This window comes from Antrostomus carolinensis, unplaced genomic scaffold, assembly GCF_000700745.2.
Source record: "Antrostomus carolinensis isolate BGI_N321 unplaced genomic scaffold, ASM70074v2 scaffold3901, whole genome shotgun sequence".
In the NCBI taxonomy this organism is placed as follows: domain Eukaryota; kingdom Metazoa; phylum Chordata; class Aves; order Caprimulgiformes; family Caprimulgidae; genus Antrostomus; species Antrostomus carolinensis.
In genome coordinates this window covers 9100-33886 of record NW_010291850.1, presented here as the reverse complement: position 1 = coordinate 33886, position 24787 = coordinate 9100, and the positions used below count along the sequence as shown (strand labels likewise).

The following is a 24787-nucleotide window of genomic DNA, read 5'->3' as shown; positions in this document are numbered from 1 at the left end:
CTTCAAAGTTACAAGTGAAAAGGATAAAGACAGTTTAATGGGATAGTGACAGTGAAATCAGAAAGGAGAGATCACACGTCAGTCCTTTGTGTCAACTTTTACTTCCCCCACCCACATGGTACCAAAATAATGACAAAACCAGATGCTCATTTGTAAGACCTTTATTTATATAAATAATATCCACCATATCAAACAAATATACAACAGCATGCTTGCAAATTAATGCTTTGCAAAGAACTCATTGCTATTCCCAGTTGAAATTCCTCAAGCTGAGAATACCTCAGGAGCCTGAAGCTTGTGATGCACCTGGTTGTGATCTCCCCTAGCAGGAGGAGGCACTGTGGGAGCAGGGCTCTCTGCTGTCCTCCTCCAGTTGACCTATCACCAGAGGAGGTGTTTTGAGGAGTGACACAGGAGCCACCAGCCTTACCCAGAAAAAGGAACAGGATGGAGCAGAGAACTCATGAAAGAAATGACAGAGCACCCCTAGAATGTGGGACCCTCTTGGGAAAGCCTCAAGAGGTTAGACTGAAGAGGACAATCCATCTGTAATTTAGGTAGTGGGAAGGTGGTGGTGAATAGGCGTGTACTATGAACCCATGTCTTCAACTTGGTAAAGACTGTGTCAACAAGATCAGGTGATAATGGGGTCTCCTCATGGAAACACAGTGATTGCCAGGCAGGAGGATGCTTTGATTTTGCTCCCTACAGAAGATACCTATCCACAGGCTGCATAGCTTTGCTCATGCTGGGTGTTTTTTCTGGTCTGCTCTCAGTCCAGTCACCAACTACCCAATATCTGGCCGTATTATGGTAGTAAAAGGCCTGAAAAAAATAGGAGACTGTGGGACTGTTTAGGTGTCTCCAGCAGAGGACACTTGGCCAGGGAGAGAGCATATAGCAGGTCTGATCTAGGAGGAAATGCTCAGTGGATGAAAAGTACTCCAGCAGTAAGAGCTATGGTGCTCCTCCCCATGCCATGTCAAGAAAGAGATGGTGACGGACATGAATGCCAATACACCATCTAAAATGCCACAGCCTCAGCCTACAGGAATGAGAAGTTAAGTCTGAGGGACAATACAATGTGGAGATGAATTGTGTTTTCCAGTACTGGAAAAACAATGCAGTGGTGAAGTGCCTTGGAGACTCCTTTCCTGGCTGAGTGGGAGGTCCACACACTGATCAGCACTGACCACAAGCTGCCATGGCTTTCAACATAGTCAATAGCAAATGAGTGGACTTCCTGTTTCTGCATAGGAAATGTCTTGCTGGACACCCAAAATTGCAGCTCGCACTTGAAAAACATTGGGCAGCAAGGCTTCTGCTTTCATTTTAGGCTTCTATTGTCTAGTTTCAACCTCTCCTAGGGCACAAAACCTGGACCCACAGCTACTGAAGCTCTCTGCTTTCTGGGCAGGAGGCACTCCAGGGCCTGGGCCTGCACACAGTCCACTTAGAAGACCTGCTGGCTTCAAGCAAGGTTTTCAAGCTAAGCTAAGTGGGCTGTCCAGGACTCACTTCAATACTTTTCAAGTCAAGCTTTCCAGAAACTGGCCAATTTTGCTGTTAGGACATAGGCTATACCACTTAAATGGTGATGGTTTTCAACTTCCTATGCATCCAGAAGGACAAATACAGCATTTCACAGGGAAGGACACAGAGCAGCTCAGTGTAGTGCAGCTCTAATTGCCAAGAGATGTGCTTCTCAAAGCCCTCCTGAAATGTGCAGATCAGTGCGGTGCCAGTGAGAACACAGTCACTTTGCAGGCTGTCTGCTCCCACCTGGGCAAGGCTAAACCCAGAACTCCATTTAGTGGACCACCTGAATTAGCTCTGCAGGGACTGAGGGTGGGCAAATCACTCTCTGGCAATGTCACTGCAGTCCTGGCTAATCCCAGCTAGCAATGGATGAGGTGTGAGTCTGGGGAATGTGTCTTCAGAAGATCAGCCTAATTCTCCTCGGAAATGAAAAAGTAAGGATAGTCTTATCTCTAGACACAGGGCTGGAAGGAAGAGAGCTGTACAGAGGAAAGAAGAGGAAGCTCTGTTGTAAGGGAGAGAGTTGGAAATCAAAGAGCAAGTGTTTGTGAAGTCTTCTGATTGCTGATGACTTTCACTTCAAAGTCCCAGGGTTTTAAAGGCATCTCGTAAATCATCTACTTCGTACAGCGGCTGCAGGACAAAATATAAATGGTAGGTCAGTTGACAGGTGAGCAGGAACCTATGAAGATGGGTAAGGGGGAAGGAACAGCAGAAGATGGGATAAAAAGTAGAGGAAGGGGAAGAGAATGAGGAGAGAAGCTATGAAGGAATTTGGGGGAGCAAGGCATGAGGGACGTGGAAAGTGAAGACACAGGAATGAATGAAATGGCAGATGGTAGAGATGGGCAGCAGGAGCAGAAAGGAACTATAGCGAGGAAGAGAGGAAGAAGCTGAGGGGAAGAGGCACCAGAAGGAGAAGGAGAATTGGCCCTCACCAGAAGGATCCGTCGAAGTTTCCTGGACAGATGGACAGAGTTTTCATGCAGCCCTTCCCAGGCTTTGAATGTCTTTTCTCTGTTCTCCACAAATGTGTTCCAGCAGTAGAAGTAATCTGTGCAAGGCACAGGGGAGTTACAGATTGCTCAGGACTGCCCCAAAGAGGACACTGATCTCTTCTAGGATACCGAAATCATCACATCCTGCCATCGTCTACTCTAGCTCCTTGTCCTAGCTTCTCCCACCCGCCTGGGTCTCCCTAACCCCCCATAGCTTTCTGTCACCTCTTTCTCTCCTGCACATCTCACCTTTGAAGGTCATGATGGCAATCTGGGCCCCTGCCCTGTGCAGGCGCCTCAGCCCCTCCGGCTCTGCCTTGCGGTCCTCGCAGAAGTAGAGGCGTGCCGTGAAGATGCGGAGGGTCAGGTTGGGGTAGGCCCGCAGGAACTCAGCCACGTGCCGGGCGCAGTCGTAACAAGGGCTCCAGGAGGTGAACCAGGTGATACGGTAGCAGCGGCCCGGGTCCAGGTCCCAGGCTGAGATGTAGCGCAGGAACAGGACCTCCACATGGCAGCCCATCTTCGTGAAAGAGGGAGAGGGGCAAGGCGTGAGGCGGAGGGGAGCAGGGTGTGAGAGGGATGAGGAGGGAGGTGTGAACTGGATGAGGTAGTGAGGGGTGGAGGAACAAGGTGGGGAGGAGGTTCTAGAGTCAGCACACAGAGGGAGAAGACACAGTGGTACTTAAGTGGAAAAGCACAGGGATGCACCGATGTGTAGGGACGTACAACAAGAGAAATGGGTGGGAGTTATGCAGAAAAGTAGGTAAACTGTCAAAGCAGCCAGGATGATGGATGTCTTGCTGGTAACACACTTGGGAGTAGCATAAAGTAGAGGTTTACCTGGAGGCTGCATCCCCCCAAAAAGCATGTACCAGTGCAGTGTCCATGTCCGTGGACACACAGCCCTCCTTTCCCTCCTGTCCCAGGTGAACTGGAGCTACACACACCTCAGCGAGGACAGAAGAACAGGATGCCAAGGTGTTCCCCATACCTTGTTGCGCAGGTATCCAAAGTCCAGGGAGCAGGATGTGGCACTGTCACGGCGCTTCACAACATAGCAGAGGTAGGTTTCACGCCGGCCCTTGGCCCAGCGCAGGTTCTTGAAGTTGTAGAGGAAGAGTTTTCTCTTCATCAGGAGGCTGCAGGAAAAGACAAGGGCGAATTTACATTAGCTCCACTCTGGAGCCAGCAGTTGGCCATGTCTTTGTTGAGGGCTCAGCTCCAAAAATATCCTCCTCATGTCCAGGCCTCTCAGTACAAGAAGAGTATCAGTAATTTACATGCAATATGTTAGGGAAAGGGTGCAGACGTGACTGTGGGGATGAAGCAGGTGACCTTGTGAGTGGAAACAGTAAGTGAATTAGTAGTGATTAGTCAAATAGCAACTATGGCTGAGTGCAAAAATATCTGCAAATATCCCTAAGATGGACACCAATGAGGGAGAAGGATGAAGGTGTCTGAGAAGACCTGGGAAGATGACAGTCTGGAGTTCAGTCGTCAAGAAATATTATTTCTGCTGTATGAAACCCTGAAAAGCCACTGGGGCAAGGGATGGATCAAATTAGAGCCTTTTTAAAGAAGAATGGACAGAGTTTCTTTCTCAGCATCACCCAAAAGAAGAGCATAGTTGAAAGTGTTTGCAGGACTAGGGGCTTGGGTAAGGTGCTGGCAGAACATGTCACGCCAACACCTCTCCAGATGCAGGTACCCTTCCCATATCAGAAGAATATCAAGATTGGCATGGTCCTGCTCCCACACCTGGAGATCCTGCTGAGGAGAGGTAGCAAGGAGCACAGGGTAAGGTAGTCATGAGCCATATCTAACAGCTTCACTGCCAAGAGGAGGTACATCAGCAGCTGAGAGCAGCTGTGCTCATTGAGGTGAGGTACTCACCTCCCCCACAGCAATGCAAAACAGAAGTGAATGGGTTAAAAATAAATCACATCCTTTGTCATCTTTTCCCTCTGGTAGGCTGATGCTCAGCAGGGAGATGGGGACAGTTGAAGTTATACCCATCTGGGCTTTTTGGGGTCTCCAGTGAGGTGTAGGAGAGGGGAATTTGGGTTTGTTAGGAATTTCCTGATTTATATCTGAGAGTCCAAAGAAGGAAAAGTTTCTTATAAAAACACCTTTCATCTGTTTGCCAATGTCACCATAAAGCATTTAATCTCCAGGTCACGGTGACATCCTCTGTGCTCCTCCAGGAGCTTCTCTCCACTATGCACCCTTAAACGTGCCCATTGCACGACAGATGCTCATTCACAGAGTCACACACACATCCTCTTGCCTTTTGTTACCCACCGCACGTGCCTTGCTCTGCTGTAGCACTCCTGATTGCACCCCTCATCACCCGTTCTTCCCTCAAGCGCCCTTGCTACCCTGATTGTCCCCCAGATAGGCAAGCCGCCTGCACACATCCTCTTTCCTGCCATGCCACCCTCAGCCTGCAGTGCAAAAATACCTGTCCTGCTCACACTGAAAGAGCAAGCACACACGTAACTCTGTTATGCCACTCTTCATACAGACATGCTCCTAGAGAAGTGGATCACACAGGAGTTGTGGCTTGTCTCCTGGTAGGAGAAAGTCCACCAAAAAGACAAGGCTCTGCAGAGTCCCACAACACATCCCTGCTAAGCATTTCATTCAGCCTGACAGCAGCTTCAGGTGGTTCTTGGAGGTCTATCCCATAAGCACTGTCCCAGTCCAGCTCTGCTGGGCTTGCAGGTTGTGCCAGGAATAGAGCACAGGCTGATCCCACTGCATTTCATCACTCCTTTCTCCATGTTCACCTTGGGTGTGTGCTTCCCATACCCACTGTGTGTTCTTCATCATCAGTTTTGATTTATTTCTCACACTTAGAGCCACCCCACTTCCTACCACCTTAGATTCACCCTGTTTCCTTGCCTTTGTACAAACACATATGAACATACGTGTCCATTCCCTAACACACACACACACACACGTTGGTCTCCACACAAAACTGTGACCCAGGTTTGACTCAGGTTTCTCCCTCTTAGATGTGTGTTATTGCAGAAGACTCTCCCGTGTAACAGAGGTGCCGGGGAGGGGACACCCCTTCTGCATGTGACAGATAGGTTGTCCAGAGATAGCCCAGACAATCTCACGGGAAATGAGGAGGTGTGACAGAGCAGAGGTTTGCAAAGCTCTTACCTGGGGTGGGCCACAACAGCAGAAAACAGAGCAGAGTAAGTGTGAAACATGCAGTCGCTTGTTGAAGAGCCAGAGAAGCCAGGTGAAAAGCAGTGACAATTCTGTTGATGTGTCATCAAAGCCTACATGGAAAAGTGCTTCAACGCATTAAAAAGTTTAGGGAAAACAGGCTTTTCCTTTTCTCTTTTTTGTGAAGTTTCAGTCAAAAAAAATATTTGCCTTCAACATGTTTCTGATTCTGCCTCTAACTGTCCCTTTTCTCACTTTTTCCCATTTTTCTCTGCTCAGTGGTTTTGCCCCTGCAGAGCAGCATGTGGATGCAAATAAGGGTGAAGAACAAGAAATAACCCCAAACCCCAGAAAAACAAAATTCTGATCACTCGTGTTATCTTTCGCAGTGTCAGAACAAAGGGAAGACAATTTTGAATCACATTCATTCAACTAGAAATGTTCATTAACATCAGTTCCTGTTTTCCCTCCTCTCTGGAGTTCACTGTCCCAGGGTTTTGGGGATTTTTTTTTTTTATTTTTTTTTTTTCTAGAGCAGATTTTGGAACGTGGCTGGTAGAAGAAGAAGAATGAATGAAGAATGACTGGACAGATGTTGTGGGGAGCAACTGAGCAGGTACAAACTGCTGGATGCGTGTGCATCTCCTACAGCTCTAGGATAGCTCAAGAGAAAGCAGCAAGGACACGGGAACTGCCATCACACCCAGGCACTGAAGAAGTAGAATGAAGAGAGACCTTCTCCTCAAATAAAGATTCATTAAGACAATCCAGCAAAAGCATCTAAGCATGTGAATGATGTGCAGTTGTGGTGAGTGATTAGTGATCATTAGCTCGCAGAGTAATTGTAGTGCAAGTAGAGGAATCCAATGCTGGAACAGTCTGTGCTTATGAGCACAAAGGTGTGAGGAGCAGAAACAGAGTAAGAGAGGAGAAAGAAGAGGTGGATAGGGAGAGAAGAGTGGGCAGGGATTGAGGTGCTTCAGCAGCAGATAGCATCTGAATGTTCATCTTTCTGTTACCTTTTTTTGTTTGTTTCTAGAAAAGAAAAAGAATTAAAAGGAACAAAGAATAGTCACGAGAAATAGAAATGACAGAAAGGGAAAAGAGTTCATGGTGGCAGCCAGTCAAAGAGAAAGAATGAGAGAAACACAGAGATGCAAGGTGTAGGAGCAGGACAGGGCAGGGAGTGAGGTCACTGAGTCAGATGGGGAAAGGGACGGTGAGCACCACACGGAGAGCAGGTTAATTCTAAGAGGAAAACCCTCGTTTCTTATATGAGCAAGAAACTGGAGGCACTCATTTTACCTGTCCATGACTGCCAAGGTCTCTCTCAGGTGGTGGGATTCCAGGGAGGTTGTCTCACAGGCTCCGTCTGTGCAGCCCTCTGAGGTGATGGACAGAAATGTGGACTGCCCTGTGTGTCCCCTCCCCATTCACCCCGATCTACCCATGCCGGGTTTCATCAGGGTGTGGTTGAGGGAGGAGTTAGAGAGGTCTCTGGTGCTGTAGGAGCTGAAGAGCAAAGGTTTGAGATGCGGAGGGGCATCAGTTCTAAAAGATGCTTGGCACTCATTGGCCACCTCCCCCTTGCTGCACTCCCCATTGGGCCCTCTCCACCTGCAATATTATTCTGAATTAATATCAATAACATAACGAGGCAGGAAACATTGTCTAGTGGTTAGAGGGGGGCCTGGGAACCCGTGTACCACTAACGTGAATGTGGGTAAAACCACAGTATCCCCCGGGCCTCGGGTGACGCAGCTGTGCAGTGATGATGGGGACCCTGCGTGGCCCCGCTGCCAAGGGAGCTCAGGGGACACCAGGCTGCTGGCCGGCCTCCTCCTTTCTCCATGTCCCCCTGAAAGACCCGCCAGCTGCTCGGCAGCACGTGGCAACGCCGAAGACGAAGAAGAGAGGGAGAGGCACCCAGCTCCATGGAGATCCTGGGGTGTGACGGGGAGCACCTGGCTCCACTTGGGCACCGGCCCATGACCGTGGATGTCCGATCCATGTCAACACACCGAGAGCGGTGGTGAACCCTCACGTCAAAGCTGTACACAAAGGACTGGTGGGGAGTGACCCAGGGCCTGATCAGGACCCTCCATCTGATGGTCATGGCCAGCAGGTGTGTGGTTGCACGCCGTCACGCCCGGGCTGGGCTCAGGATGCGCGCGCTTCGCTCCACCAGCACCTCTGCTCCACCATGGACCCACAGCAGCTGCCCGGGTACCCGTCCCCTTGGCAGGGCTGAGGGACAGCCAAAGGATGGGGTGGCCGCTTTGGATGGGCAGGGTGCTGGGATGGCAGCTGGGGACATTCTCCTCTGTTTCTTCCTCAAGCCGGGTACAGTCAGTGCTACGGCTGAGAAACAGGGCTTTTGTTTACCTCACGCTAGGGTAGTTCTTCATTTTTAATCTGCTCGATTTACTTTCCTTATTAATTTTACTGGCTTTCAGTGTGCTAGCACTGTGTGAAACCAGTATATGCAAAAACATGAAAAGGAGAGATGAGTTGCAAGAACAGAGCAGACGGCTCTTGAGCCCAGCGCTTGGTGAGTACGTGTATGTGAGAGCAGCTGGCATGGCACACTCAAAGGGAAAAGAGAAGCACCCTGGAAGGGCCAAAGCTGGGCCGTCCTACTCCTTGGGAAAGAATGTGGGTAGGACACAAACTCAACAAATCCACAATTTTGCAGCCGCATTGGCCTCTAGAGTTGTGGCAATTATCCTCTTTGAAGATCTGTCTCCTAGTGTTTCACCAAAGCTAGAAGAACCTGCAGTCCTTGCATGTCCCTGTCCTACCTAACAGAGTCAAATGTCCTATCAACGTAGTCCATAATTTCAATGTTTATCAACGTTTAGAAATATCTAAAGGGCGGGTGTCGAAAGGATGGGGCCAGACTCTTTCCAGTGGTGCCCAGTAATAGGACAAGGGGCAACGGGCACAAACTGGAACACAGGAGGTTCCATCTGAAGATGAGGAAAAACTTCTTTCCTGTGAGGGTGCCGGAGCCCTGGGACAGGCTGCCCAGAGAGGGTGTGGAGTCTCCATCTCTGGAGATGTTCAAACCCACCTGGACACTTTCCTGTGCAACCTGGTGTAGGGAACCTGCTTTGTCAGGGGGGTTGGACTGGGTGATCTCCTGTGGTCCCTTCCAACCCCACCATTCTCTGATTCTGTGATTCTGTGATTAGCAGGAGGATCGTAACAAAACAGCTGTCCCTTTCAGCTTTTGCCCTAGCAGCACCTTGTGACAAATCCCATAGGTCACATCAAGAGTCATTTCATCCCCCTTTCATACTAGTTTTATATTTTAGTAATGCAAGGAGGATGTTTGTTACACAGGACATAAAAAAAAAAAAAGAGACAAAAAAAAAGCACAACACACCCTGGGAAATCTGCTTCTTAGAAATCACAATTGTTTGTTTTTAATCAGATAAATCAAGGTAGCTTCAGCTTTATTCTTGTTCTGGCTCCTAATTTCCAGAGCCAAAAGCTTGTAGAAAATTTTACATAACATTTTCTTCTCTGAAAAGAGGTGAAATATCTTCATGGCCAGCCTGGAGAGCAAGAAATATCTCCTTGGCCAGCCTGGTCTTCTCCATATATTAAATGTGTGCATAAGTATTTTCTCAAAGTTTTAACATGTCAAGTCTCATAAAAAGTTTAACTAGATCCTTCCTCTGGTCCTGCCTGTAAGTGGAATTCATTCTGCCATGTTTAAAACATCAGCTCTTTTCCTTAAACGTTGAGAGCCTCTTTGCTCTCCACAGAGAAAGGGTGAATGAATGAACAGATGAACTGTATTTATGTCACTCTTTGGTGGGGCTCTCAAGCCTAAATACTGATGTAGGCTTTCTGATGCCCTTCCTTTAGACAGGTGACTTCCCTCACACTGGAGATGTGAAGGCATAAAGGCAGTGGCAGCGATTCTCTGCCTCTAGCTTCAGTCCTCAGAGCAGAAACCTGTTGGTGTGGATGTTTTCAGTGTCTCATAGCAAGCCTAGGGCAACATCTCAAGAGGGACTCTCAGCTCCTGCCTAATTCTGCTTAAAGAAGGAGCTGCAGTCACAGAATCCCAGAATGATGGGGTTAGAAGGGACCTCAGGAGATCATCCAGTCCAGCCCCTCTGCCAAAGCAGGTTCCCTACAGCAACCAGGTTGCACAGGAAAATGTCCAGGTGGGTTTGAACATCTCCAGAGATGGAGACTTCACACCCTCTCTGGGCAGCCTGTCCCAGGGCTCTGGCACCCTCACAGGAAAGAAGTTTTTCCTTAAGTTTGTCTGGAACTTCTGGTGTTCCAGTTTATGCCCATTGCCCCTTGTCCTGTCACTGGGAACCACCGAAAAGAGCCCGGTGCCATCCATTTGGCCCCTGCACTTCAGATATTTATAGACATTGATCAGATCCCCTCTCAGGCTGCTCTTCTCCAGGCTGAACAGTCCCAGTTCTCTCAGCCTTTCCTCATACGGGAGACGCTCCAGCCCCTCATCACCTTTGTGGCCCTGACCTTGCTCATTAGCAGGTGTCACCTCTGCCCTGGTTAAAAAAAAAAAAAAAAAGTTTGGAAAGCCATGGAAAGGTTGCTGATCCCTGATCTAGCTGCTAGTCCAGCTTCCTCCCTGGCTGTAAACTGTCAGATCATTTGACTTATGGTGGGACCCTTTTGTCTGGGAGCTAAGACACATGAGGAGAGATGCTGACCACTCCAGTTTTCCATCTTTTCTGCTCAATGCAAACTTTTTTGGAGAAGGGACTGGGACAAAAAACCAATTTTACTGAAAATTACTCCATCTCTGTTTCTGATCAAAGCCTGGGTGAGTTAAAGGCTGGTGGGGATGGCTAGGAAGGGTCCCTGTCCTGATGTGTCTGGAGCGTTATCTAGCAGGAGACACTTCTCTAGCTGGTCAGGATCACAGAAGGATGTCCTACATCTCTTCAGGTTCCTTGTACCTGGGGCTTTTTTCCCTGTCTTGAAGTGAGAACAACAGAGAGCAGCAGCAGGCTGAAGAGCAGTGTAGGAGCGGGCAGAGGAACACTGCCGTTGCTGTTACTAAAGATTCAGCAAGCAAACTGCTGAGAAATCAGAGAGCGAAAATGTGGTGAATAATTAAAAGTAATTGCCTAGCCCCAAAGCAGAGGAGAGGTTGCTTGTTTAGTCAACAGGAAGTCGTGTGTTGGTGTGTACTGATATAAATACATATTTATTTTTTCCACTCACCCTTTGCTCAGAAATCGCATTTTGAAACAAGCGCCACCAGCACCAGTTGGTTGGTTCTTACGCTGAACACCAGAAACGCAGACACCTGCTTCCCCTTGCCTCAAGCGAAAACCTCAAGCAGAAGAACTTTCTCTGCTCAACAAGTGCTGAGGCATCACGGACACTGACTTGCACAGAGACCTCGAGCAGGGGAACAGCAGAGTTCCTTGCAGTTAGACACAGGCAAATAAATAAGTTGATGTTCTTGCTTATCATCATTATTTATTATAAGCACATACAATATGATATGCTTATTTAATGGCCTGAAACTGGAAGAGGGGAGATGGAGGTGAGATCTGAGGAAGAAATTCTTCACTGTGAGGGTAGTGATACCCTGGCCCAGGTTGCCCAGAGAAGCTGTGTCTGCTCCTCCCTGGAAGTGTTGAAGGCCAGGTTGGATGAGGCTTTGAGCAACCTGGTCTAGTGGAAGGTGTCCCTGCTGATGGCAGGGGGGTTGGAACGGGATGAGCTTTAAGGTCCCTTCCAACCCAAACCAGTCTGGGATTCCATGATTAATATAAGAATTATATACTAAGCATAAGCATATCTAAAAGCGCTGATTTTTCATAAGCATGTTACATTATATTCTGTGTCCATTGCACAAAGATTCATGACTCTATTTTGGGTGGTGACAGACCCAACACACAGATAACTCACTTGCTCAGGCACATCTGCCAGGCAGACCACTCCCATTACCCCAGTCCTGGGTGTAAAAAATAAATCCACACTAGATGTAGAGGCAGCTTGCTGTCTAGGACACGGGGCAAAGGGTCTTGTCCCTAGAGCCACCAACTCATCTTGTGACTCAGCTGTGGGCGCTGTGCCTGGGGTGAAGGTTTCAGCAGTGCAATGGCAAAGCCCTGCCTTTCATGGTGTGGAATTTGCAGCACCACGGAGATACAGGAGAGCTGTCAGGACCTGTTGGAGGTCCATCAGGGTGGACATCACCAAGAGGGGGGTGCATGGTGGGAGGGGTGCAAATACACATCTAAAACACTGTGGGGTGAGTGTCACTGGGGCTACACCTCTATCAGAGGAGAGCAGGGATCCAAGGTCAGCAGAAGGACGTGGGAAGGAGAGAAGGCAGGAGGTCAGGATGTGTGGAGGTGCCACTGGTGAGTGGGTTTATGAAGCCTGGACCTCTTCACTGTGCACTGCTACATGCTGAAGGATTGTAGAGGATGCCACCCATGCAGAAGAATTGAGGGCATCTGCTTGCTGGGTGTGCACTAGGATTGTACGTTATTACGTGTTTCACTAGTAATTTGGCTTTCCAGGCTTGCACTGCAAAAACTTTACCTGGAGACTTGACTCGTGGTTTATTTTTGTTCCACTGCTGAGCTTGTTTTGGTGTTGGGGGATGAGGCAAATTAGGCTGAAACTATTGAATTGAGTACGCGTTTTTCAACCACAGTCCTGTGAGTGCCTCTCATTCCTGCCCTGCAGCTCTCTGCTAGCCCAGCCTGGGGCTCCTTAAAGCAACTAATGACCCTTCATCCTGCCCCTGTGACCCCACCATTTTTTCCCTCCCTACCTATATTAGTTCTCCCACCAGGTTTCTAAGCAGCCATCCCTTGCTACCAGTGACTGACATCTGACAAGATTATCGGCAGGAAGCGAGGAAAGAGGCTAGGTTGGGTGGAGGAGTTTGAGACCTAGTGAATGGCTTCTCCATCATTAATTCAGGTAAAAAACACGATTATGAGGAATTTGAGACCTAGTGAATGGCTCCCCCATCATGAATGCAGGTCAGAAACATGATCATGAGGAGTCTGAGACCTAGTGAATGGCTCCCCCATCATGAATGCAGGTAAGAAACATGACCATGAGGAGTTTGAGACCTAGTGAACAGCTTCCCCAACATGAATTCAGGTACAAAACATGATCATGAGGTATTTGAGACCTAGTGAACGGCTCCCTCATCATGAATGCAGGTCATAAACATGACCAAAGTCCAAGTACTTGCACTACATGTCCTCAAGCATGTTCTCTAGCTTGAGGCCATGACATGGTTGGCAGCTTATCTCATTTACACAAAGAGAAACACAGTCTGCGATCAAAGCAGAATGCACCCTCCCCAACGCTGAGAGCTGGGGCTGGGGAAGCACCCACCAGAGCTGCTTGCACCTTGCTGCTTCCCACAGCAGTGCACACAGCTCCAGACTCCAGTGCACCCTACCCATCTGACCTGGCTGCTGACTCCATGCTGCACAGAGCTGGAGAACACCCTCTTTTTGCACGAGGAGCTGCAGGCTGAGTTCTAGTGTTACTCTGATCTCCTACAGCTCAGCCTCCTGCTCTGGGCACCCAAGACCCTGCTCCCAACCACATCTTCCCCCTCCTTCATGGAAGTCAGTGACTCCGTATCTCTGCAATCATCTGCTAGTCACGGGGAGAAACTCAGTTTTGCACCGCAGTTTTTCACAATGAGACTCACCTTCTAGCTGTGGTTATGGTTTCACAGACCCAAGTTGCCTGTTATTAGCTCCTCTTTGTGCAGTTGCTGCAGCTCATGCTACTCGGTGCAAAAAGAGCTTGCACCTGGGGCCTGGATGGTAAATCCTGATTTTAATTTCCCTGATGTCTTTGGAGAAGTCCTTTACTGGACAGGCTGTGACAGAAGTGCTTGGGAGCTCACTAAAGAGCAGCATGTTGCACATTACTTGGCTTGCAGTCATGTATTCAGAGTTCCCTGCAGTTGTGCAAGCTTTCCTTGGTTGGAGGTCCTCATGAACTGTGTTCTTGCATCTTACAAAGTTTTCTTCTCAACAAAGCAAGCGTTTTCAGAAGATTTAAGATAGCCTTGCTATGTTCTTGTCTTCCTCCTCCCAGAGTTCAGAGCTGCTTCTATGCTCTTTATTACTGGCCACATCCCAAAGGTTTGTGGGATGCCACCACTAACCTCTACTCCCTAATGCCAAAGTGCCAGACAGTAGAATTAGGGATCTTCCCCTGACTCCCTGGTTCTCTTCCAGAGGGCCCAGTGCTCTTGGCAATGGGGGTGGAATGGGACATCCATCCTGAGGCCCATGAAGAGAGGGAGAAGGAGGTGAAAAGTGATTCTCATTGCATTATGAGGATCTCATCCTTCGCTGTGATATCTCTGCTGTCTTCCTTCTTGCTTGTGCACTGCCATGCCCAGCCCTGCTGACTGTTAGCAACAGTCAATTCTTTCGCCATGACCACATGGGAGGCTTCCAAGTTTCTGCTGTAAGCAGTGAAGTCAGAGTTGTGACACACCTGAGCTAGTAGTCCAGGCAGAGAAGGGTACCCAAGAGTCTGAGAACTTCCCAGCTAATTTCATGGAGCTTAAAAATACCCTTTCATGTTCCAGCCAAAAACATGGCTTCTGCTTGGATGGAAAGGCTGGTAGAAGCTCCTAGAAAGCAGAGGAGAGAAAGAAAAGGAAGAATCTAAAGGGGAAACAAAGACCCTGGGAAATTACTAATTACGAATTATTATTATGATTATTATCATCATCATCATCATCATCAGAAATTCCAATTCACTGGTGCCCCTTGGTTTTAGACAATGCTTGTAGCATTGCTTCTGCTTCCCACTTAGATGTGGCCCCAAAACAACTACATCTCACTAAAATACACAACTCTTGCATTCGCATACACAACCAGTTAAGTTCACTTTGCCCAGTCTGTACTCAACGAGGTGACACCACAGAGTCATAGAATCCCAGAATGGTTTGGGTTGGAAGGGACCTTAAAGCTCATCCAGTTCCAACCTCCCTGCCAGCAGCAGGGACACCTTCCACTAGAACAGGTTGCTCAAAGCCTCATCCAACCTGGCCTTCAACACTTCCACCATGTCCACTCATCTCTTCTATCATTTCTGTGCAGGCACAGGTAGGGTAGGACACAGGTAGATTTACTTTGAAGTGGAAAATACAAAGATATCAGCTGATGGGCAATGGAGCCAAGAGATGGTGTAATGATGGTGCTGGGCTCAAACCAGAAAATCACTTGTGACCTCAGTGTGGAAAGTCTCAGAACGACTAAATTCACACTGCACCAGACAGAAGATAAACTCTTTTGAACCCTTTCTCCACATCAAGGACCAGGCTGTGGAGGAAAACAAGTTTTATTTGTTCATCCATAATAACGGCCAACACAGCTTGCTCCAGCTGATCTGTGCTATTTGGGTACCAGACAAGAGACATGGTGAGGTGTAAGAACACCTTTGGTGCCACAGTCCCAGCAGTAAGCCCCATGGGAATGCCTTTCAGCATGGAAAGGCTGTGTGGGTAGAAGGCACCTAGTGCTTGGCATGCTGACACGTGCGTCAGTGTGAAACCAAAACCTTGGTCAAGACGTCATGTTGGGAGGCTGTGCTGGCTATCGTGTTTGAAGCAACTGCTGCTGCTGCACGTGCCACTGCTGCTCCAGCCTCTAAGGCATTGGCTAAGAAGCCAGAGAAGGTGTCAGGATGATCCAAATCCTGAAAGGCCTCAGTCTCCAGCAGGGCTAATTATGAGGGTGATGACTATCTCCAAGAAGCACAGAATCACAGAGTTGCCTAGACTGGAAAAGACCTTTAAGATCATCGAGACAAACAATTAACGTCACACTGACAAGTCCCTGACTAAACCCATGTCCCTAAGCATTATGTCTACATGACTCTTCAATCCCTCCAGGATTTTTCCTGGAGGAAAGTTCTTTCCAGGAAGAACTTTCTCTCACTACTTGGAAAGGGAGTTGAAGTCTACGCAGTACAGAAGGACACCAGCTGCACGAGCCTGGGGCTCAGGAGCCTGGACACGGGCAGCACAAGAGGACTTGGTACTTCTAACTCCTTTAAACTCAACAACAAACCAAGAGGAAGGTGCCAAGATAGCAGCAAAGGCCAAGAATCACCGGACCCTTTACTTGGCACTGCCGAGAAGCCCAGATCAGCTGTGGCTGTGAAGGAAATCCCAAGGAAAGCCAAGAAACTGGCAGCCACCATGGCCGAGAAAGCAATTAAGAGTTTACAGAATACAAAAGCTGACAGACCAAAAAAGGCAAAGATCTAGAAAAGGGCAAACCAGTGAAACCCAAGGCTCCTAAACCCAAGGCAGAGAAATCGAAAGTGGCCTTCAGGCTGAGAAGGTAGCGCATGAGAAGCAGACGGTCTGTGAGCACAGACAAAGTGTCTTGCTTCAGGGACACAGAGTGACAATTCTTTCCTTGAACCATGGATTTTCATCAAGTTTTGCATTTTTCTAACAGTTCCCCCAAAGGAAGATAATGAATTGTAATAATTAAAATCCTTTGTTTTGCACTAAAGCTCAGGCTTTGTATGCATTAAATGTTTCTTCTTGCTATTTTCTTCACTTGTCTGCAGCGGTATTTGTAGGGGAGATGGAGACAGAGCCTGCTCAGAGGTGCACAGCAAAAATAGAGGCAACAGGCAAAAGCTGCAACAAAGGAATTTCTGATCTGACATCAGGAAAATATTCTCCAGCATAAGCGTGGTGCAGCACTGGAAGAAGTTGTGGATTCTCCATCCTTGCTGACTTTTTCAAAATTCAGCTGGACAAGGTCTGAGCAATCTGCTTAACTTTGGAGTTAGCTCTGCTTGCTCACTGTCAACGTAATTTTATTTATGACCTTAACTGGGAAGTGATACTATCTCAATAAAGACATTTATTTAAAATAATGCACAGCTTCATGCACATTTATTCTTATATTTAAGCAGGTGAGTTCTCACATTAGTTATTCCTCAGACACACTGAATTACGTATATTTATTTATTACATCTTTTTGGCAATGTCCAATCTGTGACAAGCTGTATTTGTATGGAAATTGCAATCTTAGTAAAAAGCCCCAAAACAGCATTCTGAAAGAGAATTTATTCATGAAATGAAGCTTTCTTCTGCTGATGACTTTCACCAATTCATTTTTTTTATATACTTCAACACAGTAGCAACAAGCACATGCAGCCTGCATTTTAACTGATAGAATTTATATTATTGAAAACATTTTTTATTTGAAAAAAATCATTTACATTAATAGCAAAAGTAGACAATCAAATTCATTCATGGTGCTTCACACATTTTTTTAATAGGTTTATGTTAATAGACTAAAATCCAGCTTTCTATTTTTAATCCAGCTCGCTACATCACAAAGGCTAAGGATGGCAGGGACCAGAGAGAAGCGAAGCAATACGCTGAAGATCAGAGAGCAGGAGGTGAAGAGGAGATCCAGAAATGGAATTCAGATTTCCTGTGCCCCAGTCAAGGGGCTGCTCACAACTGGACAGAGGCAGACTCTCAACCAATGTCTGTGATTTTGCCAAGAAAGGTTGGACCAGGTGATCCTTGAGGTCTCTTCCAACCTGGTGTTCTGTGACTGAATGTCAGACCATGTGGTGCCAGAAGTAAATGGCAGGGGATCATGTACCTTTAAAATCTTCTTAAAAAAAATCCTAAATCCACTTTTTTTTTTTTTTCTTTTTAATCCCTTTTGTTTCAACCCAGTTTCACACAGAATCCCAGAATGGCCTCGACTGGAAAAGTCCTGTAAGATCATTGAGTCCAATCATGAGCCCAACACTGACAAGTCCCCAACTAACCCATGTCCCTCAGCACTATGTCTACATGACTCCGAAATCCCTCCAGGGATGGGGACTCCACCACCTCCCTGGGCAACCCCTTCCAGTGCCTCAGAACCCTTTCAGCAAAGAAATTCTTCCTCACATCCAATCTCAACTGTCCTGGGCACAGCTTGAGGCCATTTCCTCTTGTCCTGTCACTTGTTCCTTGGTTGACAGACCCACCCCCACATAATAGAGGTGGTCTTTTGGATGGGTTGCAAGCCCTGCTCCCCTCTGTGAAGGACCAGCCCACACCCCAGCCAGCAGCATGCTCTTGATAGATCCCTCCAAGCTGAGAGGCCTGATGACAACATGTTTTGTTCATGCTGCAGGTTCTTGTGGACAAGATCCAGGCAACATGGAGCTTCCAGCTGACATGGCAGCTGCTCCCAACAGCCTCCCTGCGCTTTCCCACAGCACTCCCCTTCCTCCTTGTCTTCCTTCTGCAGCCAAAGGCCACCACTACAAGACATGTGGCTGCTCTTCCCACGGTGCACAAGTTGACCTGAGGTGCCATTCTCCTCTCCCTGCTCTGACTGGCATATCCTTCCCTTCAGAAAATCCCAAGCTTGGCAGCTGAGGGAGCTGCAGCGTGTGAGAACCAGAGGGCAAGAGAAGAGAAGATCTGGCATGGGCCAAGAACTTCCCCCAGCCCCACTCAGCAACGTTGTGTGTCACCTCATCAAACACCCTTCCTGCCACCCTACTTCAGCCCCACTGTCCTCCTCACCATGTTTCTGGCTCCAAGATGAACATCTGAACAGAGGAGAAAGGGACAAGGAAAATAGAGGCAGAGAACAAAAAGGAGATGGGAAGGTGGAACAAGTCTTGCTTTCCAGGCACAGCAGAAAGCCCTCAGTGTGCCCAGCTGCCCTTGTGAGGAACTCCAGCTCCATATGCCCACCAAAGCCACGTACTGCTTCAAACTGGGGACCAGGCATCAGAGCACTGGCCTTGAAACAGCAGCCTTCAAACTGGCAACACTGATCAGTACTCAGGAGCCACGACAGCAAAATGAGCAAGAACAGCCATTGCAGGCCATCTAACTCCTGTCCCGGGTCAGAAGAGTTTATGAAAATCAGCCACAAACTCTAGATCACGCTTCTAAAATGGGACTCTAGATGCTGTCTTTGTGGCTAGTCCAACTTATGAGAAACAGACCTAGCTGGAGCTCTGTTTAAAATCATTTCCCCAGCTTACAAGAGAAAGCAACGTCCAGAAACGCAGCACCACAACAGCTGAGGTTGGAATGGCAGGAGAGATTAATCTAGGTATGGGATAAGTGCTAATGAAGATTGGACCTACTGCAGCGAGTCCAGAGGAGGCCACGAGGATGATGTGAGGGCTGGAGCACCTCTGCTGTGAGGACAGGCTGAGAGAGTTGGGGCTGTTCAGCCTGGAGAAGAGAAGGCTCCAGGGAGACCTTCTAGCGGCCTCCCAGTACCTGAAGGGGCTCCAGGAAGGGTGGGGAGGGACTTTGTCCAAGGGCAGGGAGTGACAGAACAAGGGGTGATGGCTTGAAACTGGCAAAGTGAAGATTGAGATGAGATGTGAGGAAGAAATTCTTTGGTGTGAGGGTGGTGAGACACTGTCCCAGGTTGGCCAGAGAAGCTGTGTCTGCTCCTCCCTGGAAGTGTTGAAGGCCAGGTTGGATGAGGCTTTGAGCAACCTGGTCTAGTGGAAGGTGTCCCTGCTGATGGCAGGGGGGGTGGGACTGGATGAGCTTTAAGGTCCCTTCCAACCCATTCTATGATTCTATGAAGATGGGGAAGCCTGTCTGTGGACACCAGCACTGTAAGGAAAGGGAAGAACAAACTGAATTACAAAAAGCCAATGGCATACGTTGTACTTTGCTCACAGAGCTGGTGGAAGGTGCTGACAGAGGGACACTGCAAAGGCCAAGAGCTCCTGAGTCAGAGCAGGGTCGGGTCTGTGCATCAGGAGCAACATCCACAGTCACTTGGGCTGAGGCCGTTCTCATTTTAACAATCCAAGCTGGGGACCCCGCAGCGTTAGCCAGGCAGGAGCACTGATTCCCCGGGACACTGTTGTGCAAGAACCTGCATTGTGTGGTTTAGTCCTGAAGAACTATGGGATGCTGTCACAAGCTGTTGAATGGGTAATCTGGGCTACAGCCACTTTTGTTCCAGAAATACCATCTAAATGCAGAGTTGACTGCTTTGCACATGAAGACACTGCCTAGAGTCCCCCATGTGCTGGGTGCTCCATCTTTTTGATCAAGTACAATCAGCGCTTGATGAATCTATGCACAAGTCAGAAATTCAATGAAAGAGAAATTTTCCTAATCCTTTTCAGCTAGATGTGCAATTTTTAATGTATTCTTGCACTTACTCCCATTACTGAGTTCAAGGGCTCCAGTGAACAAATTCTTTGCTTATGAGAAGTTTTATCATGGCTCTTCTGAATTCTCCACCAGCAAGTCACGGCACATGCACAGTGAAAAGATATGTTCTCCACACAAATCTCATGGGCTGGGAGGAGTCACCCCTCTCTTCAGTAGCAAAAAATGCTGAAGATAATTTTCTGTATCTCTAGAAAAAATACTGACCTCCCAGGAAGACCTGTGATTCCTGAGTGAAGGGAGGGTGGCAGCGGAGGACTGAGCTAGTAAAGAGGTCCAAACAACAGATGTGGGCTGGAGTCAGGTCTGCCCACAAATCTGGAGGAAACACAGCTAGAGACAAATAAATCCAAACACAAGAGGTGCCAAGAATAACAGGAAATAAATTTTCTTTTAATATTTTTGTGTGCATTATATGGACTCTAGCATTAAAACAGTGTTCTCCTGGAGAGGAGCACCTCTTCCTGTCCCTGCTAGAAGCAAGCAACAGAAAGGCTTCTAACCACTCCTCAGACCATATGAAGGTTAATTTCCTATATACTGTACAGTAGCTATGGTATACAGTTATATATCAGCTTACATTCAACTCTAAATACAGAGTGGAGACTTGGCCTAGTCCAATTTCCAAGAGCTCCCTCTAACATCTCATCTCCACCTGACCTTCCTCCACACAGGCAAATTCCACAGGCATCCCACTATAGAAGTCAGTGGCTGCCAGGGGCTGGAATGTCTTTGAGATCAAGTCCTCCTCAGTGCCCTCCTCTCTGCAGAAACATGCACACTCTCGGTACAGAGAAATTCCTCCTCCATCCCTGGTCTCATGAGCCTCGAGTGAGGAGCATCATCCTCTGTGTAGGGCTGCAATGCCCTTACATCCCATAGGATGAAATTCCAGTCACCGCGTAACTTGGAATTCTTTCTCCTGTATATTGGGTTAATATAGAGAGATTTAGCCCATCTATGGCCATTTTTGACCTTATATGGAATAAATCTGTGTCTGCACAGGGTGCCTTCCCCTACACAGAGGATGTAACCAGCTTCTTCCTGCACACAGTACAAATCTGAGTCCCGGGGAGAAGCTCTACCCTCAACTGTTTTGCTCTTTTTTTTCAGAGACATCTGCCTCTTGTGCAGCAAAATGTCCCCTAAATGGTGGGTGTTGGTCTCTTCTCCCAAATAACAAGTGATAGGACAAGGGGGAATGGCCCTAAGTTGCACCAGGGGAGGTTTAGGTTGGATATTGGGAAAATATTCTTCACTGAAAGGGTTGTCAAGTATTGGAACAGGCTGCCCAGGGCAGTGGTGGAGTCACCATCCCTGGAGGGATTTAAAGGATGTGTAGATGTGGTACTTGGGGACATAGTTTAGTGGTGAACTTGGCAATGCTGGGTTTATGGTTGGACTAGATGATCATAATGGTCTTTTCCAACCAAACCATTGTATGATTCTATGATTCTATGATTCTGTGGTGTGACCCTGGCTCTGGGCAGCTCCTCAGCTCAGCAGCAGAGGATATTATACGATGGGGGCGAACGCCTGCTCTAGCAAACTGGCTGTTAGTTGGGAACAAGGCTTAGAGATCCTAGAGTCATCATCTTTCTGATCTTCTGCTGCAGAGACCTCAGCTGCTCAGCTCTGGTGCCCCACAGAGTCACAGCACCAAGAGTCACACACAGAGGGATTAACAGACTTCAGACAGCTCTTCCCCACTTCCCCTACTCAGTCTTACAGTGAAAACTGCCCAAATACCTGGAAATGCTTTCCATGTATCTGGAAAATTAAGTTCTCGAGCAGCCCACAGACATCCAGTGCGAGCAGAATGGATTTTCCCCAGGTTGGCCAGCCTCTATGAAGCACTTACATCTGCAGATACATTTACCTCCTGACCAGCACCTGGCTCTATGCAGGTCAGCACAGCCAGAGAACCTGCACGAAAACCTAGGGACCCCAGAGAATGATTCTTCTCCCATATCCCATTCCAGTTAGTGACTCCTTTCTGCTTTGTGCAGGAGCTCCTAGGTCAGGAGGTAGGAACTCAAGCGGAGATGTTGAAAGCAGGCTCAGGAACTGGAGAGTGTGGAGGTAGCCAGACCAAGACAAGTCACCAGGACAAGCTAGCAAATTCCCAGTACTGCAAGGAAGTACAAGTTCTTCATGGGCTCTCTTGGGCTTAGGAGCAGAGGCAGCCATACTTACTGCTCCCTGGAACTTGCCTGGAATGGGCATCAAGAGATTGCTTCAATGGGAAGAGAGGGACAGGACGAGGGAGAGGAGAGGAGGGAGAGGAAGAGGCAGCACTCTGTTCCAACATAAGCTCCTTGAGAAAAATATAATGCCATACTAAATCCAGAATTCTTTCTTTCGGTTGTGTGAGGGAGGCAATGGGTTTGAGACAAAGAACTTCCCAGAGGTAGTTATAAATGATCTGCTGGATAGAGGGACAATGAGGTCTGCCTTGGGTTGAGGACAGCTCATCATGTCCCAGCTCTGTCAGTTCTCTGAGGCCAGCAGACACGGGAGGAGGTTGTGCTGACACACAGCAAACACAGTGGCTCGGGAGCCAAACTCATCCTGATGCCATACAAGAAACCTAAGCCAGGAGTCCTAGGGCATAAAGATCTGCACTCCTCCACGTGAGACACAGCTCAGGGCACCTGTGCCATTGGAGAGGACTACAGCCTGTCCCCAGGTACGTGTCTCTGCAGAGGCAAAGCAAGAGAAGATGCAGCACATTTATAAGGACCTCTGGGAAATGAGCAGTTCATGGCCTGCCAAACAGAGTTTGAGAGAAAAGAAGGGAGCACCCCACACCCTCAGCAACAGATTTAGAAGATGACAACAGCCCCCATGACAGACTAGGAGAGAGAGGACTCCATGTACTGCAACACCTGAAGAAGAAGATGTAGGGGAAGACAGAGAAGCAAGGAAACGTTGGGGAAATCACAAATGAGAAGGACTTGTCTTGGGTTGTAGGTAGTGGATGATGATTTCTCTTCTCTCCCATCCTTTTTCTCTCCTACTGCTGGTAGCTCACAGAGCATCAGGCTTATTGCGCTGCTGCTCCAGGAGTTGTCTGCACGGAAGATGCAGGGGTTGCCCAGATCGGCGGAGACGTCGAGAAGGAAGGCCAGCCAGCTGGCGACAGATCTCATCTGAAGACACAGCAGACACACACAGGTTGACAGACAATCACAGCTTCCTTCAAATTCTTCACCACCAGAATAGCTAGAGATACATCCTTCACAGCATCTACAGAAACTGTTGGAATCCTCATATACATGAGGCAAGTGAACAAGTCCTTAGGCTTTTAGTAATTTCCTTCTGGCTTTATGCGTGTACAATACATAATAAAATCGCTCGTCTTTTGCTGCAACAAGGACTGCATAAAAAAAATCTAGACTGGATCCTGTTTCTATTAATGAACAGAAATACTGAGAGTCACTCTTTAACCTCAAAGGAATGCAAGTTTGAGTAAGGGTGTGTGTGGGGCTAGTAGAGCGTGATCGAGATCGAGGAAGGCAGAGCTCTCATGCTTCTTGGTAGTACGATATCTACTTCCCAGTGTTTTCATGGCATGCATATTGGATGCAGGGCTGCAGTGCATTAGAGCTGCCCCAAACCAGGTCCAGGGAGATGACTACATATGGGTTGGGGTTGGGTAATTAGCTTGGAGACTCTATCAGATGGCTGCAGCTATTCTTCTAGGCTAGCTGGTCCTATCACTCACCTTGCATGACCTCATTCTCCTTGCAGACAATGCGAGAGCACACCTCCTTGTTTATTATGTACATGCGACGCACACTGTAGGATGACCAGGAACACGCCGAGGGTGGCAGTGAAATCACAGGGACCCAAAGAAACAAAAAAAGGGATACAGGCAATAAACATGTATATTCACTGATCCTAAATTTTTAGGATTCGTTAGTTTAGAATAAGGCTGTTGTCAAGAGGAAAGCAATCTTTGTCAAGATTTCATAAAATGGCCAAATACTTTAAATATGGATTAGAGTACAGGGCACACCACAGCTCCCTAGTGCTGCACAGATAATAGTTATCGTGCTGTTTTAATTAGTCACCCTAAAAGGATGCTCTGAGGATAGGATTCATCTCAGCAACTGGTTCCCTGAGAGAACCTCTGCTCTTCAAAAGGAAATAATTGCTGAACTGGGCATGGAGAGCTGTTAGGGCTTTCCTTAGGGACTGCTGGTTTCTTACCTTGTAACACAGAGGTAGCTGATACACTGCTTCACTGGTTTGTGAACAGAGTACAGGCGCGTGCAAGGGAACTTTTCTTCACGACAATCTGGGAAGAGAGACACAGGCAGAGAGCTGCAATCCACCATCGTTGGCAGGTGCACTCATTCTGGCACACACATCACAGAATCACAGAATGGCTGAGGTTGGAAGGCACCTCTGAAGGTCATCAAGTCCAACCCCCCTGCTCAAGCAGGGACTCCTAGAGCACATGATCCAGGAGTTTGTCCAGATGGCTTTTCACATCTCCAGAGATGGAGACTCCACAACCTCTCTGGGCAGCCTGTCCCAGGGCTCAGTCACTCTCACAGGAAAATTCTTCCTTATGTTCAGGTGGAACTTCCTATGCTGCAGTTTATGCCCGTTGCCTCTTGTCCTATTGTTGGGTGCCAATGAGAAGAGTCTGGCCCCGTCCTCTAGACACTCTCTCTTCAGATGTTTATAAACTTTAATCAGATGCCCTCTGAGTCTGCTCTTCTCCAGGCTGAACAGGCCCAGCTCCCTCAGCCTTTCCTCATACAAAAGATGCTCCAGTCCTAGCTACTGTCCTCCAGGCTCCTAGGGAAAGGCTCTAACCTCTATTTTCCACTCTCTTGTGAGAAATGGG

General features: G+C 48.0%; 3 protein-coding genes across 3 annotated transcripts in view; 1 reads left to right on the top strand and 2 right to left on the bottom strand.

Annotated features, from left to right (window-relative positions):
- Positions 1–2056: 2056 nt before the first annotated feature.
- Positions 2057–7189, bottom strand: AICDA (activation induced cytidine deaminase). The gene is made up of 5 exons (XM_010176745.1): positions 7023–7189; positions 3529–3676; positions 2787–3057; positions 2478–2593; positions 2057–2172 (listed from the first exon to the last, which is right to left on the bottom strand). The coding sequence occupies exons 1-5, from the start codon at positions 7148–7150 to the stop codon at positions 2119–2121; spliced, it is 717 nt and encodes a 238-aa protein (XP_010175047.1). The 5' UTR covers positions 7151–7189; the 3' UTR covers positions 2057–2118.
- Positions 7190–13974: 6785 nt separating this feature from the next.
- LOC104531753 (histone H1-like) lies at positions 13975–16082 on the top strand. Its single transcript, XM_029087163.1, is given in 4 exon segments — positions 13975–14028; positions 15316–15429; positions 15625–16008; positions 16011–16082. Coding segments are annotated over 4 exon segments (624 nt in total).
- Positions 16083–22756: 6674 nt separating this feature from the next.
- LOC104531751 (microfibrillar-associated protein 5) overlaps positions 22757–24787 on the bottom strand; it is a gene marked incomplete at its 5' end in the record, with an annotated part of 10898 nt that continues 8867 nt past the window's right edge. The window contains 3 exon segments of the mRNA XM_010176744.2: positions 22757–23078; positions 23654–23727; positions 24142–24229. Of these exon segments, the coding sequence (XP_010175046.2) occupies positions 22957–23078; positions 23654–23727; positions 24142–24229 (284 nt within the window).

Excerpts from the sequence above, each read along its gene's own strand:
- AICDA (XM_010176745.1), bottom strand. The coding sequence starts at position 7,150 with ATGGGGAGGGGACACACAGGGCAGTCCACATTTCTGTCCATCACCTCA. Across the intron at positions 3,677-7,022 it reads ACCTTGGCAGTCATGGACAG|CCTCCTGATGAAGAGAAAAC; the intron begins GTAAAATGAGTG and ends CTTTTCCTGCAG. Across the intron at positions 3,058-3,528 it reads TTGGATACCTGCGCAACAAG|ATGGGCTGCCATGTGGAGGT; the intron begins GTATGGGGAACA and ends TCTTTCACGAAG.